We start from the raw sequence: 15,472 nt of genomic DNA on the forward strand, positions 1-15,472 counted from the left end.
GTGCTCTAGGCTTTTTTTCAGAGTTTTAGCATGAGAGGATATTGACCAACTTCTTGGGCAAGCTTTTAAAATATGAAAGACTATTGCAGTGTGACATAAAAGCCTCTTACAATCTAACTGCTGACAACGTTGAACTTAGACTATAAGATAATTTTTCCTTTCTGAGGGCCTATTAATTTAATCTTATCTTGGACTCTTATTAAGAGATCTTAAGCCATCAAACAAAGTATGCTGATTCTGACAAAGGGACACACGATGCGTTGGCTCCATTCTACTTTGTATTTGTTTTCTTATATATTTTTAAGAACTTTAATGAAGCGTAACTGACATCCAATAAACTGCATATTTAAAGTGAACACTTTGATTGGTTTTGACATATATGTACACTCCTGAAACCATCGACAACAACACAGAGAACGTATCCATGTCCCCCCAAAAGTTTCCTCATGTCCCTTTGTAGCAAAAGTTTCCTCATGTCCCTTTGTAGTTTCTCCCTCCATCTCGTTCCTCACTCCCACCACCCCCATCCTCAGGTAACCATTGATCTGCTTTCTGTCATTATAAACTAGTTTTACCTTCTAGAATTTTGTATGAATGGGACAATACAGAATGTACTCCTTTTTTTGGTCTGTCTTATTATACTCAGCATAATTTCGAGATTTATCCATGCCATTGTGTTTATCAAGGATTCACCCTTTTTAATTGCTAAATAGTATTCATTATCTGGATATACTACAATCATTTTATAATCATTCATTTGTGATGGGCATTTGAGTTGTTTCTAATTTGGGGATATTACAAGTAAAGCTCCTACAAACATTCATATACAAGTCTATGCATAGAAACATGCTTTCCTTTCTCTCTGGTAAATAACCGAGTGGAATGGCTGGGTCGTATGGTAGGTGTATGTTTACCTTTTTTAGAAACTGCAGAATGATTTTCCAAAGAGACTGTACAGTGTTTTATTTCCACCAGCAGTGTATGAGAGTTCCAGTTGCCCTACATCGTTACCAATTATTGATAGGGTCAGTCTTTAGCCATTCTGGTAAGTATGCAGTGGTGTCTCATTGTGGCTTTAATTTGCATTTCCTTAATGCCTAATGATGTTGATCATCTTTTCCTGTGCTATTAGTCATCTGTGTATCTTCTTTGGTGAAATGTAGTCAAGTCTTTTACTGGGTTGTTTTACCATTTTTGAGTTTTGAGAGTTCTTTATGCACAGATGTTAAGTCCTTTATCATATATGTGAACTACAAATATATTCTCCCAGTCTGTAACAGGTCTTTAATTTTCTTAAGAAGGTCTTTTGAAGGGAACTCCATTTTTTTCTTATTCCTAGGCTAATTGTTGGGGGATATAATTTAAATAATGCATTTTGAGTTTCCTAAGAACACCCTACACAGAGAATTATAAAGTAAAGCAAAAATTTTGAAACAGAATGCCAACTGAGGCCAAATTTGCTGATTTGGTGATAATTATTTGATGGGAACAAGTGTTTGGAGTACTATCCATCAAGTCAATTAACAAATTAAGTGATTAACGTGGTCCTGCTAAATTAAGAGTACACTTCTGTGCTGGCAATTCTAGTCCTATCTCAGAGTTTGATTGTTTTAAACTAACTATTCTAAGAGATTTTAGACAATTAAACTCATATTTATAAAGCAACAATTAACATTGAGAAAAAAAAGGATACATTCATAAAACAATTTCTTTTTCAGGCTCAGTAAGCACCGGTACGACAGATTTAGAGAAAATGTTTGCAATTAGCAAGACCTGGTTCTGGATGCCCTTCACCTTCCGACTCCACTACCAGCTGTTGACTCTCTGTCTCATAACTAGACTAGTCGACACAGAAGTCCGTATCAGTGAGGGCCTTGCCTTCTCTGCTGGACAGACCTCAAGTGTGTCACATACAGAACTGGACCAGGATGGCTGCTGGACATTCCTCAGGAAGGGTAGTGGCTATGGTAGGTCCTCATGTAATCAAATGGGCTCCTGTGTAATTAAAAACCATTTCACATTCATTATCTGATCTAAACCACACACATACACACAAGCACACACAAAAAAACCTATGAAGAAAGCTTGCATGTTTCCATGTACTGATTTACTATTCATCTATCTCTTTGGTACAGTATTCATTCAAATATATCACCCACTTTTATTGGGTTCTTTTCTTATTGTTGAGTTTTGAGAGTATTTTTTAATATATTCTAGACACAAGTCCTTTATCAGATATGTGATTTGTAAATAGTTTCTCCCAGACTGTGGCATGTTCTTTTCATTTTCTTCAGAGCATTTTATAAACAAGGTCCTGCATCAGATATATCTCAGGGCCTAAAAGTGCCTAATGACACCCAAAATTCCTAAATACCAGCTTTGTTAAGTGCGAAAAATACCATACAAATGTACACTGATATTATCCTGTATCTACATGTCCATATGGTTAGGCAATATTTACGTAATATTTATGTTAACCAAGATGTTCACCAGGCCCTTCGAACGGCTTAAGAGTAGATAAAACTGCTCCACCCCCTAATCCATGTCCTCTTCACGATTTCCTTGGGAGGTAGATGGGTGGAGGTGGGAAGTGGCTCTGTTGTCATGGCTCTGCCTGCTGTCCCCACTGATTTGGTTCACGTATGGACATCTAGCCAACGTCTGCTTGTTTCCCCATACCATTTCATACCATTCCCCATACCCTGGACACTCTATGATTTCTACAAACACGGGGACTTTGTGTGGGTAGCCACCTCTACTGAAGGTTTGAAGAAGATGGAGGACAGGATTTCATCACATCAGTGCACATAATTTCAAGTTGCCTGTGAGACATCCTTGTTCTTAAAAGTCCTTTGTTTGCCCTCATCAGAAATTTTTCACTGCTGCCTTATTCCAGGGAGCATCAGAACTCCAACACCATCGGCTGTGTTTCTCTCTCTTTCCTCCTTAAAAACAGACACCCAAAAACATGCTATTGATGTTGTGCTGTCTTTTGTGTTGCCACGTCCACAACCTCAAGATCTCACCTTGTATCTCAAGGGGCCCATTCGATATTCTCCTAAACAAGTGCTTTTCTAGGGAGGTATTCTGGTGCCAGCTAAAATAATCACTTCACTCCTCATATGTAGCTATCTATGAAGATATGTTGCCTTATATGTGGCATAGTTGTTTAACATATGCAAATACTCAAACATGAGGTTTTAGGTTAACCTCCGGCATTCTTATTAGAATTAATATTAATTGTCATTTATCCTCTACTATGATGAACATACTTTTGATATTCTGGATGGACCAGAATGCTCAGCAGTGGCACAGTTATTCACAATTCTGCAGAAGAAGCCTCTCCTCTGTCCTCTAGTCCCCTGGACACACACAGAGAAGGCCTTTCTAGGGCTGCCCCAGCCTCTCACTTTCTCGGCCAATTTAGCTGTTCGGTCCGGGTGAACTTCTTTTTTAATTTTTTAATTTTTTACTTTTTATTTTTTTAAAAATCTTTATTGGAGTATAATTGCTTTACAATGGTGTGTTAGTGTCTGCTGTATAACAAAGTGAATCAGCTATACATATACATATATCCCCATATCCCTTCCCTCTTGCGTCTCCCTCCCACCCTCCCTATCCCACCCCTCTACGTGGTCGCAAAGCACTGAGCCGATCTCCCTGTGCAATGCAGCTGCTTCCCACTAGCTATTTTACATTTGGTAGTGTATATATGTCAATGCTACTCTCTCACTTCGTCCCAGCTTACCCTTCCCCCTCCCAGTGTCCTCAAGTCCATTCTCTATGTCTGTGTCTTTATTCCTGTCCTGCCCCTAGGTTCATTAGAATATTTTTTTTTTAGATTCCATATATATGTGTTAGCTTACAGTATTTGTTTGTCTCCTTCTGACTTACTTCACTCTGTATGACAGACTCTAGGTCCATTCACCTCACTACAAATAACTCAATTTCGTTTCTTTTTATGGCTGAGTAATATTCCATTGTATATATGTGCCACATCTTCTTTATCCATTCATCTGTCGATGGACACTTAGGTTGCTTCCATGTCCTGGCTATTGTAAATAGAGCTGCAATGAACATTGTGGTGCATGACTCTTTGAATTATGGTGTTCTCAGGGTATATGCCCAGTAGGGGGATTGCTGGGTCGTATGGTAGTTCTATTTTTAGCTTTTTAAAGTAACCTCCATACTGTTCTCCATAGTGGCTGTATCAATTTACATTCCCACCAACAGTGCAAGAGGGTTCCCTTTTCTCCACACCCTCTCCAGCATTTATTGTGTGTAGATTTTTTGATGATGGCCATTCTGACTGGTGTGAGGTGATACCTCATTGTGGTTTTGATTTGCATTTCTCTAATGATTAGTGGTGTTGAGCATCCTTTCATGTGTTTGTTGGCAATCTGTATATCTTTGGAGAAATGTCTATTTAGGTCTTCTCCCATTTTTGGATTGGGTTGTTTGTTTTTTTGATATTGAGCTGCATGAGCTGCTTGTATATTTTGAGGTTAATCCTTTGTCAATTGCTTCATTTGCAAATATTTTCTCCCATTCTGAGGGTTGTCTTTTGGTCTTGTTTATGGTTTCCTTTGCTATGCAAAAGCTTTTAAGTTTCATTAGGTCCCATTTGTTTATTTTTGTTTTTATTTCCCTTTCTCTAGGAGGTGGGTCAAAAGGATCTTGCTGTGATTTATGTCATAGAGTGTTCTGCCTATGTTTTTTCCTCTAAGAGTTTTGTAGTGTCTGGCCTCACACTTAGGTCTTTACTTCACTTTGAGTTTATTTTTGTGTATGGTGTTAGGGAGTGTTCTAATTTCATTCTTTTACATGTAGCTGTCCAGTTTTCCCAGCACCACTTATTGAAGAGGGTATCTTTTCTCCATTGTATATTCTTGCCTCCTTTATCAAAGATAAGGTGGGTTTATCTATGAGTTTTCTATCCTATTGATAAGATAGAAAACCCCAATATATCCATTGATCTATATTTCTGTTTTTGTGTCAGTACTGTACTGTCTTGATTACTGTAACTTTGTAGTATAGTCTGAAGTCAGGGAGCCTGATTCCTCCAGCTCCATTTTTCTTCCTCAAGATTGCTTTGGTTATTTGGGGTCTTTTGTGTTTCCATACAAATTGTGAAATTTTTTGTTCTAGTTCTGTGAAAAACGCCATTGGTAGTTTGATAGGGATTGCACTGAATCTGTAAATTGCTTTGAGTAGTATAGTCATTTTCACAATGGAGACCGGGCAAACTTCTTTAGCATCCTCTTGGCTGCTCTAGGCATGCCTTTCACTCTGCATTTTGATGTACGGATCTTGTTTTTGACTCCTAGGCAAAAGGAAGCACGGCTGTGGAAGGGCTTTTGGCAGAACTGGGGTGTGGAGTCTCAGACTGTGGGGAGTTGTGGGGAGAGGGAAAGTTATCATTTTACGGGACCTTGCCTGGCTTGGGAGGACAGCAACAGCCGCAGACCCACCAGGATGGCACTTCTCTGTCCCACAGCTGGTGTTTTACCCAACTTGAGTCACAAGGGGGAGCCCCGAGCTCATTGTCTGCACGATAGTGTCTGCTCTGAAACTTTTGACTAACATTTCTTCTCAAAGCTGAATCCCTTAAAGGGAACACAGACTTCTGTGCTGCTCTAGGAGAAAGCTCGTAGATACAAATAATGTTGTATATGATTCTTACCTTTGTAATTCTTTTTTTTTTTTTTTTTTTTTTGCGGTACACGGGCCTCTCACTGTTGTGGCCTTTCCCGTTGTGGAGCACAGGTTCCGGACGCGCAGGCTCAGCGGCCATGGCTCACGGGCCCAGCCGCTCCGCGGCATGTGGGATCTTCCCAGACCGGGGCACGAACCCGCGTCCCCTACATCGGCAGGCGGACTCTCAACCACTGCGCCACCAGGGAAGCCCTGTAATTCTTTTTTAACCTCCACTCACTAGCTATATGAGCGGGGGCAGTTACTAAACCCCTTGGAGACTTGGTTTTCTGTAAAAAGCAATAACAGTATTATGCCTATCTGAGGGATGTTTTTTTTTTCTTTTCGGTTCGCGGGCCTATTAACCATTGAGGCCTCTCCCGCTGCAGAGCACAGACTCCAGACGCTCACCCAGCCGCTCCGGGGCACGAACCCATGACTCCTGCATTAGGCAGGTAGACTCCCAACCACTGCGCCACCAGGGGGGGTGCTTTCGAAGAGGACTAAATCCAGTTACATAGGTAGGAGCTCAGCTCAGTGCCTGGATGGTAGCTGCTAATGACAGGAACAATCAAAAATTCAGATTCCCAAAGGGTTCACTACAAAGACAGAAACCCAGCCATGCTGGCCAGGTTCCAAAGAGCTCCTAGGGAAACTTTATTTCCTCAGGGTAAGCCCTGGAATAAGTGAGTGCCCCCTGTCTCCCACCCGAATTTCCCTTTCTCCCATGCTCCCTGGTTTTTCACTTGGCCTAAAACAACTTAATCTGCTGCACCTGTCTTGGATTTGACTTTAGAGAGTATGTAGCTTCAGAGATGCAGAGCAGCAGAAAAAACAGATAGTAGTCCTGAAATTCTGTATGAACAGGGAAGGGGGAACCAGGAGCAGACTCGCTTTTCTGAAAAAAAAAATGGAGAAAACCTAGCCAGACAGCAGGGGTATCAGGCAGAGTTCTTTCTCCCTCTGGTGTCTGTACCCTGGAAGTCGACAGAGACCCCAGCTCTCCTAAGACACCCATACATCTTGGCTGTACCATGAAGAGTAAAATAAAGGGACTGCTACTTAACAGTGTCACAGAAGTGCCTGGGACTTCTCACTCTTAGGCTTGGCCAGAGGAGGGGGATGGGTACATAAATATTTTAAAATCCTGTGGGGCATGGGGAGGGAAGCAGAGCACCCCACAGATAATAGGGATGAGTTTAGGACAAACACAAGAGCTGAAATATTCCCCTGGTTACCCTGACAGCCAGTCAAATTCTAACTTTAGGGCCAAAGAGCCTGGGGCACAGTGTAGAAGCAGTAGGCACCCCTGCTTCTAGTTCCACAGTCACTTACCTGGCTCTCCCATTTTAATTCTGTAGAGGCTCAGGCCACATTTCTTCTCCTAAAATCCCATCCCCTTATCATCTTTTACCTTGTATATTCCACACGGCTTCCTTGTATTTCAAATTCCTTGAAGGTAGGGCCCGGAAATTCTACTATTCTGCAGGCTTATTTTAAAAAGAACGTCTCCTAGGTGATCTGCAATTTTTAATATGATGGTTACATAAATCAAATTGAAATGAAAACTGCCATGTTGACTTTTGTTGAATAAAAAGTTTATTTCCCATGGTAAAATTTAAATAAATAAATAATATATAAATTAATTTTAAAAAAGCTTAAAGTCTTTAACTGTCCTTTCAAATCCAGTGCATTGCCTGTCAGTTCCTTAAAGAACCTCCCCTGGCTGAAGAGCCTGACATCATTGGCAGCATTGTCCGTTCCCATAGCCACAGGGGGGAGTTCTTCAATTATGGAGGTAATCTGTAAGGCGGTTAAGGAAGGAAAAGTTCCTGAGGATTTCCACTCGCACTACTGTCCAGGCACAGTTGCTGTACTCCTTGGACTTCAGGTACTGCATGATCTGCAAGTAGTATTTCTTCAGGTGAAGAATGGTCACTACACTGGTGAAGTTTTCCTTCTCCATTATTTCCTCCAGGATTGTCTCCAGACGATCCATCTGCCCATCGACTTCCACAAGGAGGTTCTCAGTGATGGTCTCAGTCCAGCCGGTGCTAGAGAAATTTCTTCTGAGAATACCAAAGATCTGCTGGAGCATCTCATAGGTGACCAATACGGTGTCTTCCTTCCGGAACTGCTGTGGTTGCTTAATCTCCTCAGGGACCTTGAAGTCCATCCTGTCCTCGAGGCAATGTTGAGGCATTCCAGGTAACCGCCGCAGGAGTTTCTGACATGCCAAATTGCTGCTCCTTTGTTGGAATTGAAGCAATCTGTAGCTCATGGAAAGAGCTGTGGTGGAGAAGCACAACAGGAGAGCAGTTTGGAGGATGCACCTGTGGGTCATGATGAAAACAGGAACAGCGTTATCTGGTCCACTACTAGATGCTGAAGCCAAGTCTTCAGGAGTTTGCAGTGTGAATGTCCTTTCTCCATGAGTGTGGTCTATTTATACAGCATGGCCCTCCACTCTTTCTGTCGGGGAGGAATTTCCTACTTTCAGTTCTCCCTTTCAGTTTTCCTATGTCATTTAACTTATTAGTTGTCTCTAAAATTCTTTTTCTTTAAGCTCCTTGTTATTTTCTTTTATCTATATTAGGGGGGAAAAGATATACAAACAGTGAGGATTTCTAATGTTTTGTAAAGTTTCAGTGAAATGCTAAAGAAAAAAATAAGCCAAATCATTTTGAACTTGACTATTACAAGGTTCTTTAATTTGGAAAGGATAGTTTTCTTTTTCTTTTTGCATATTTTGAGATTTGGGAGGTAGTCTTTGTTTGTGAGAGAGTTTTCTTTTTCCTAACAACTAGATTTAATTCCCAATACACTATTACAAATCAATAAATACATGCAGTTTATTATTTTTAAAAAGACACCTATTTTTCTTCTAACTAAAATAGAATGATGTCAAATTAAGTTGATCTGAATTTTTTTTGTAGGGCCTTAACCATAAGCAACGAGACAACACATAACTTTTTCATCCTTAATTTATTGCTTTATCTGGTAATCTCAGCTATCCAGAATATAACTGAAAACTAGAAATTAAGTAATATCTCTAAGCAGGCAAAATGAATGTTACATGGGCCATGCATAAAAGTCCATGGTTCCTCTTTAGGGGGCCTTTGTGACCATTATTGAGGGCCAATGTATTTTTTGTACATACTTCTAACAATCTAAGTGTCTGATTTTCCATTTGCATGAAAATCTATACCTCATATTAAAAGAAGGTCCAGAAGGAAAATGGAGGAAAACAATCAAGTAATCAGGGGATTTTACTATTGAGACAAGTGGTTCTAGCTCAATATTTCTGAGACCGTTTTTGAATTCGAGTTTAGTAACTGATTTTGATAAGAGAGGACTCAGTAAAAAGAATCAAATTATGATTTTTTGTCCTGCTTATATAGACAGGTAGATGTAGAGTACATTTTTAAAGATTTCAAGACAAAAATAAGTTCTAATAATTATGATACTTAAAGTAATAACTTTCAGTTTTCAGGAAACCTTGCATTATCTTTCAGCCTGAATTTACTAAATCCACACTGTGGGCAGCTGTAGCATGAGCTGCTGCAGATTGTAATCCTCACTCTCATGGATCATACAGTTAAGCAGGGGACAGAACATTTATCAAAGAAATACACAAAACTAAAAATGCAATGGTAACAAATGTTACAGAGGAGGGGTAAGTGATATTGTGTGTACCTATGATATAAGGGGACCTATGATATAAGGACATAATGTAGTAGAAGAAATCAGAGAAGACTGCCCTGAGGTAATGACACTGGAGCTAAAATCAGAAGGAAGATCAGATGGGACTGCATATGCAAAGGCCCTGTGGTGGGAGGATGCATGGTAAGGTAAAGGACTAGACTGAAGACCACTGTGATTTTCAAGTCAGAGATGGTCAGAGAATGTTTGTACCTGGATTTTTCCCCATGATAATAAGATAGCTATGAGAACAAAAAAATAAACTCAAAATGGATTAAAGATCTAAATGTAAGGCCAGACACTATAAAACTCTTAGAGGAAAACATAGGCAGAACACTCTATGACCATAAATCACAGCAAGATCCTTTTTGACCCACCTCCTAGAGAAATGGAAATAAAAACAAAAATAAGCAAATGGGACCTAATGAAACTTCAAAGCTTTTGCACAGCAAAGGAAACCATAAACAAGACCAAAAGACAACCCTCAGAATGGGAGAAAATATTTGCAAATGAAGCAACTGACAAAGGATTAATCTCCAAAATTTACAAGCAGCTCATGCAGCTCAATATCAAAAAACCCCAAACAACCCAATCCAAAAATGGGCAGAAGACCTAAATAAACATTTCTCCAAAGAAGATATACAGATTGTCAACAAACACATGAAAGAATATTCAACATCACTAATCATTAGAGAAATGCAAATCAAAACCACAATGAGGGGCTTCCTTGGTGGTGCAGTGGTTGAGAGTCCGCCTGCCGATGCAGGGGACACGGGTTCGTGCCCTGGTCCGGGAAGATCCCACATGCCGCGGAGCGGCTGGGCCTGTGAGCCATGGCCGCTGAGCCTGCACGTCCGGAGCCTGTGCTCCACAACGGGAGAGGCCACAACAGTGAGAAGCCCGCGTACTGCAAAAAAAAAAACAAACAAAAAAAACAACACAATGAGGTATCACCTCACACCAGTCAGAATGGCCATCATCAAAAAATCTACAAACAATAAATGCTGGAGAGGGTGTGGAGAAAAGGGAACCCTCTTGCACTGTTGGTGGGAATGTAAATTGATACAGCCACTATGGAGAATAGTATGGAGGTTCCTTAAAACACTAAAAATAGAACTATCATACCACCCAGCAATCCCACTACTGGGCATATACCCTGAGAACACCATAATTCAAAAAGAGTCATGTACCACAATGTTCACTGCAGCACTGTTTACAATAGCCAGGACATGGAAGCAACCTTAGTGTCCATCGACAGATGGATGGATAAAGAAGATGTGGCACATATATACAATGGAATATTAGCCATAAAAATAAACAAAATTGAGTTATTTGTAGTGAGGTGGATGGACCTAGAGTCTGTCATAGAGTGAAGTAAGTCAGAAAGAGAAAAACAAATACCATATACTAACACATATATACATATATATGGAATCTAAAAAAAAAAAAAATGGTTCTGAAGAATCTAGGGGCAGGACAGGAATAAAGACGCAGATGTAGAGAATGGACTTGAGGACACTGAGAGGGGGAAGGGTAAGCTGGGACGAAGTGAGAGGGTGGCACAGACTTATATATACTACTAAATGTTAACTAGATTGCTAGTGGGAAGCAGCCACATAGCACAGGGAGATCAGCTCAGTGCTTTGTGACCACCTAGTTGGGTGGGAGAGGGAGGGTGGGAGGGAGACGCAAGAGGGAGGAGATATGGGGATATATGTGTATGTAGAGCTGATTCACTTTGTTATAAAGCAGAAACTAACACACCATTGTAAAGCAATTATACTCCAATAAAGATGTTTAAAAAACAAAAGATAGCTGGGAGACAGGATTATTAAGCATTTTCAAAATTTTGTGCACTTTGTTTGAAAGAATTTAATTAAGGTTACTTAATTTTTAGCCTTTCTTTTGTTTTATTCACGTCTAAATTTTTTTCTATAATGACCATATGTTACTTGTGCCATTAGAAAACAAAAAGCACCTAGTTATATTGAAGAGCAGGACACAAAACTGTACATACTATGTAACTATGTAGAAGTATGTACAGAAAAAAAATAAAAGGAAATATACCAACATTTTAATAGTGATTATGTTTGATTTATGAAACTAAAGGATGATTTTTTTTTTTGCGTGGTTTTTCAATTTTCCACAGTGAATGTATTCTTTCATTATTGATTAATCTACAGTAAAGAAACAATAAACCCAGCATTTCTGGTTACTCTGCATCTTATGTGGGTTTCATTCTTTCTGGCCTTTTAATCTTTGCATGCCATCTCTGAACAGAATGTCAACCATCTCATGAGTTCTGCACAATGGATTTTGGAGAAAGCTGTTCCACTTTTTTTTTTTTAATTTATTTATTTATTTTTGGCTGTGTTGGGTCTTCGTTACTGTGAGCGGGCTTTCTCTAGTTGCAGTGAACAGGGACTACTCTTCATTGTGGTGCACAGGCTTCTCATTGTCGTGGCTTCTCTTGTTGCAGAGCACGGGCTCTAGGTGTGCAGGCTTCAGTAGTTGTGGTATGTGGGCTCAGTAGTTGTGGCTTGCGGGCTGTAGAGCTCAGGCTCAGTAGTTGTGGCGCACCGGCTTAGTTGCTCCGTGGCATGTGGGATATTCCCGGGCCAGGGCTCAAACCCGTGTCCCCTGCATTGGCAGGTGGATTCTTAACCATTGTACCACCAGGGAAGCCCCTCAGCTGTTCCACTTTAAAATGCCCAGTTGTGTCAGTCATTGAATAATTCCTCAAGGTTTCTTCTTTTTTAAAAGGATACTTGGATTAGCCTGGAATCATCCATGGCTCACACACAAAGGCCAATGCAAGGAGTCACAGAGGTCAGTCAACCTAGAAGTGGTCCACTGCACTCAGGGAAGGGAGGTTGTCTGAGGAGTCTGGTCACTGGGGCCTGCCCCTCCAGGTTGACTTGCAAATTCATGTAGAGCTGACCTCCCCAGGTGTGACAAAGGGCCTGCTCATCCTGCCCACATCCAACAGCTTCTGATCCTCCCTGCTAAGAGAGTTCATACCCTAATGGAATAAAAATAATAGCAGTGGCATTAGTAGCAGTAGTATTAGTTACCATATACTGAACACTTACTATGTGCCATTCTCTGAATAATCCTCATAGTAAACCTTTGAGATGGGTTATTGTCATCCCCATTTTAAAAGGGCAAGACTGAGGCTCAGAGAGGCTAAGTAACGTGCCCAAGATACACACAGCTAATAAGATGGGCGGATTGCAGTCAAAGCTGTGCTCTTTCCTTATGCCACAGTTAGAATATGAAGCAGACCATGGCCAGTGCCTTCATATAGATACATGGTACAAACCGTGGTGGCAACGCTAACTCTCAAAGGAAAAAGGAATTATAGCTGATGGAGAGGATAAGGAGGCAAGCAGTGCAACTTAAGAAATGGTGGCCATGGTGCAGGCAATATGGTGGAGGTCACTCTAGATCAGCGCTGCCCAGAAGAAATATAATGTGAGCCATATATGCAATTTATTTATTTATTTATTTTTGGCTGCGTTGGGTCTTCATTGCTGTGTGCGGGTTTTCTCTAGTTGTGGTGAGCGGGGGCTACTCTTCATTGTGGTGCGCGGGCTTCTCATTGCGGTGGCTTCTCTTGTTGCGGAGCATGGGCTCTAGGCACACGGGCTTCAGTAGTTGTGGCATGTGGGTTCAGTAGTTGTGGCACATGGGCTCTAGAGCTCAGGCTCCATAGTTGTGGTGCACGGGCTTAGTTGCTCCGCGGCATGTGGGATCTTCCTGGACCAGGGCTTAAACCCATGTCTCCTACATTGGCAGGCGATTCTTCACCACTGTGCCACCAGGGAAGCCCCCATACATGCAATTTAAAATTTTCTAGTATCCACATCAAAAGAGTAAAAAGAAACAAGTGAAGTTAATTTTAACTGTATATTTTATTTATCACCATATATCCAAATATTTTCATTTCAACATGTACCAATATAAAATTATTAATGAGATAGTTACATTCTTCTTTTTCACACTGCCTTCAAAATACTTTTACAGTCATAGTACAGCTCAGTTGGGACTAGTCAAGTGCTCAGTTGGCCACATGTGGTTGATGGCTACCATGGTGGACAGCACAGCTGAAGACAGAGGGAGCAGCACGAACAGAGCCAGGAGAATGGACGAGTTTGCAGGGAGCACATAGAAGGAGCTTCAAATTGTGGACAAGCTCTGTGCTAAGAGTCAAGGGGATTGAGGGTGGAAAAATCAGCTCGAGATGTATTGTGGAGGCTCTTGAATACCAGAATGTGGCGTTTGTACTTAATTCAAGAGGTCTTCGGGCGTAGAGGGCACTATGTTTTGCTCTGGGCAGAAGAATAGGCAGAAATGTTGGAGGTGAACTGAAGCAGGGAAAAGTCCCACCCAGGGGCTCTCATGGCTGTAGAGGCTGAAAATAAAGATGATAGCTAAGGAACTGGAAGAAGGGGGTGGATACAGAATTATAAAAAAAGAATTCTTTTTTCTGGTTTCTTCCCTTTGTCGTCTTTCCAATTTCTGCTGTTGTGTTCATGAGGTGCTTCCTAATATTTCTCTTCCAATTGCCTTTATGAAGCTTCTCCTGAGGATCGGGTGATACTCACTGCAGAAGTCCACTTATGAATGGGTTAAAATCTGTTCCTTTGGAAGACACCATCTTTCTGTTTGTGTTTGTTTCATTTCCCCTAATTTATTTGAGTTTTATCAAAATAATCAGGAAAATTCATATAGCCTTATCTCTGTCAGGGAGATCTATTTTTGTATACCTTCATTGCAAGAATGAATGCGCTGGCCCTTTTCTTTCATCTTGTCCTCTGTTGTTGGAAGCCATTTTTCACTTCCTCCCTCTGTGGAGACTTTTCTTTGTGCATTCTCTCCTACCAGCTTTCTGCGGTCCAGAGAACTACTTCCAGTCCCTGTATCAGTTTCTTCCGGTTAATGAGGTTTTTCAGAGAGGCAGAGTGACATTTAGAAAGTAAAACTTGAATGATGTTTCTAGCCATTTGAAATCTTTTGAATTCGGAACTGCTTTGCTATAAACCTCAGAGACAGAAAAACCTCAGAGACAGAAAGAGTTTCCTTCTCTTTTTTGATACGATTATCTATGGAGGAAAACTATGTCTCTAGAAATCAAAATTACAGTTGTCTTCTCTCTTCCTCATCTCTTCAAATATTTTTTCAACAAAAAACGGCCCTATAAAAGATGATAAATTAGACAAGATGAAGAGTTAGCAAGAAGTTCGTGAGCAGTGGCAAAATAGAAATTAAGGCAAAAAACAATCTTTCAGGGATATCTTGGAAGGGGCAACAACGTGTATATTAAGGGGAGAATTCCCCATTCCTCCTTCTGAAAAAAAAAAGTTTACATAATATATATAGAAAGTCATGCACAAATGTCAAGTATACAATCAACAAATCATAAAATATAAACTTCTGCACACCTTTGAAACCACAAACTAAGTGAAGACATAAACACTACCAACAGACAGAAACCCTACCTGGCCCTTTTCCCCTCCCCCATCACATTCCAGTGCCCCTCTCTCCTCCCCCATCACTAAGCTCCTCCCCCAGCATCACTACTGCCTTTTAACAGCCTAGATTCTGCCTGTTTTTGAACTTTGTATGAACGACTTCTTTCACTCAATAGTATGTCTGCAAGATTCATCTATGTTTTTGTGTGCAGTTATAGTCCATTAATTTGCAGGAATGTGTCATATCCATGTAGAAATGCCACAGTGTTTTATCTTTTCCACTACTGATAAACATTTGGAATTTTTTCCTCCTGATTTTGTCATTATAATTGATTTTGCTATGAAAAACCTTGTTTGTATCTTTCGGTGCACATTTGTACAGCCTTCTGTTGGCTATATGCCTAGGATGAAGTAAATGGGTCATAGAATACGCATATGTTCAGATTTAGCAGTTAATAACAAACATATTTTCCAAATGTTTGTACCAATGTATATTCTCACTATCAATGTATGGGATGTCAGTTGCATTACACTCTTGCCAACACTTGGTATTGCCAGTCTGCTTAATTTTGGCCTTTCTAGTTATGCATAGTGATATCACA

The 15,472-nt window shown here is 40.5% G+C and overlaps 1 protein-coding gene across 1 annotated transcript; it reads right to left on the reverse strand.

The window, feature by feature from the left end:
* Positions 1 to 7,480: 7,480 nt before the first annotated feature.
* On the reverse strand, positions 7,481 to 8,038 carry IFNB1 (interferon beta 1). The gene has a single exon (XM_060013471.1). The coding sequence runs from the start codon at positions 8,036 to 8,038 to the stop codon at positions 7,481 to 7,483; it is 558 nt and encodes a 185-aa protein (XP_059869454.1).
* Positions 8,039 to 15,472: the final 7,434 nt, after the last annotated feature.

The sequence above is a fragment of the Delphinus delphis genome, chromosome 6, assembly GCF_949987515.2.
Source record: "Delphinus delphis chromosome 6, mDelDel1.2, whole genome shotgun sequence".
Taxonomy (NCBI): Eukaryota; Metazoa; Chordata; class Mammalia; order Artiodactyla; family Delphinidae; genus Delphinus; species Delphinus delphis.

What these genes read in the sequence shown, in the direction of transcription:
- IFNB1 (XM_060013471.1), bottom strand. Translation starts at nt 8,038, where the DNA reads ATGACCCACAGGTGCATCCTCCAAACTGCTCTCCTGTTGTGCTTCTCC.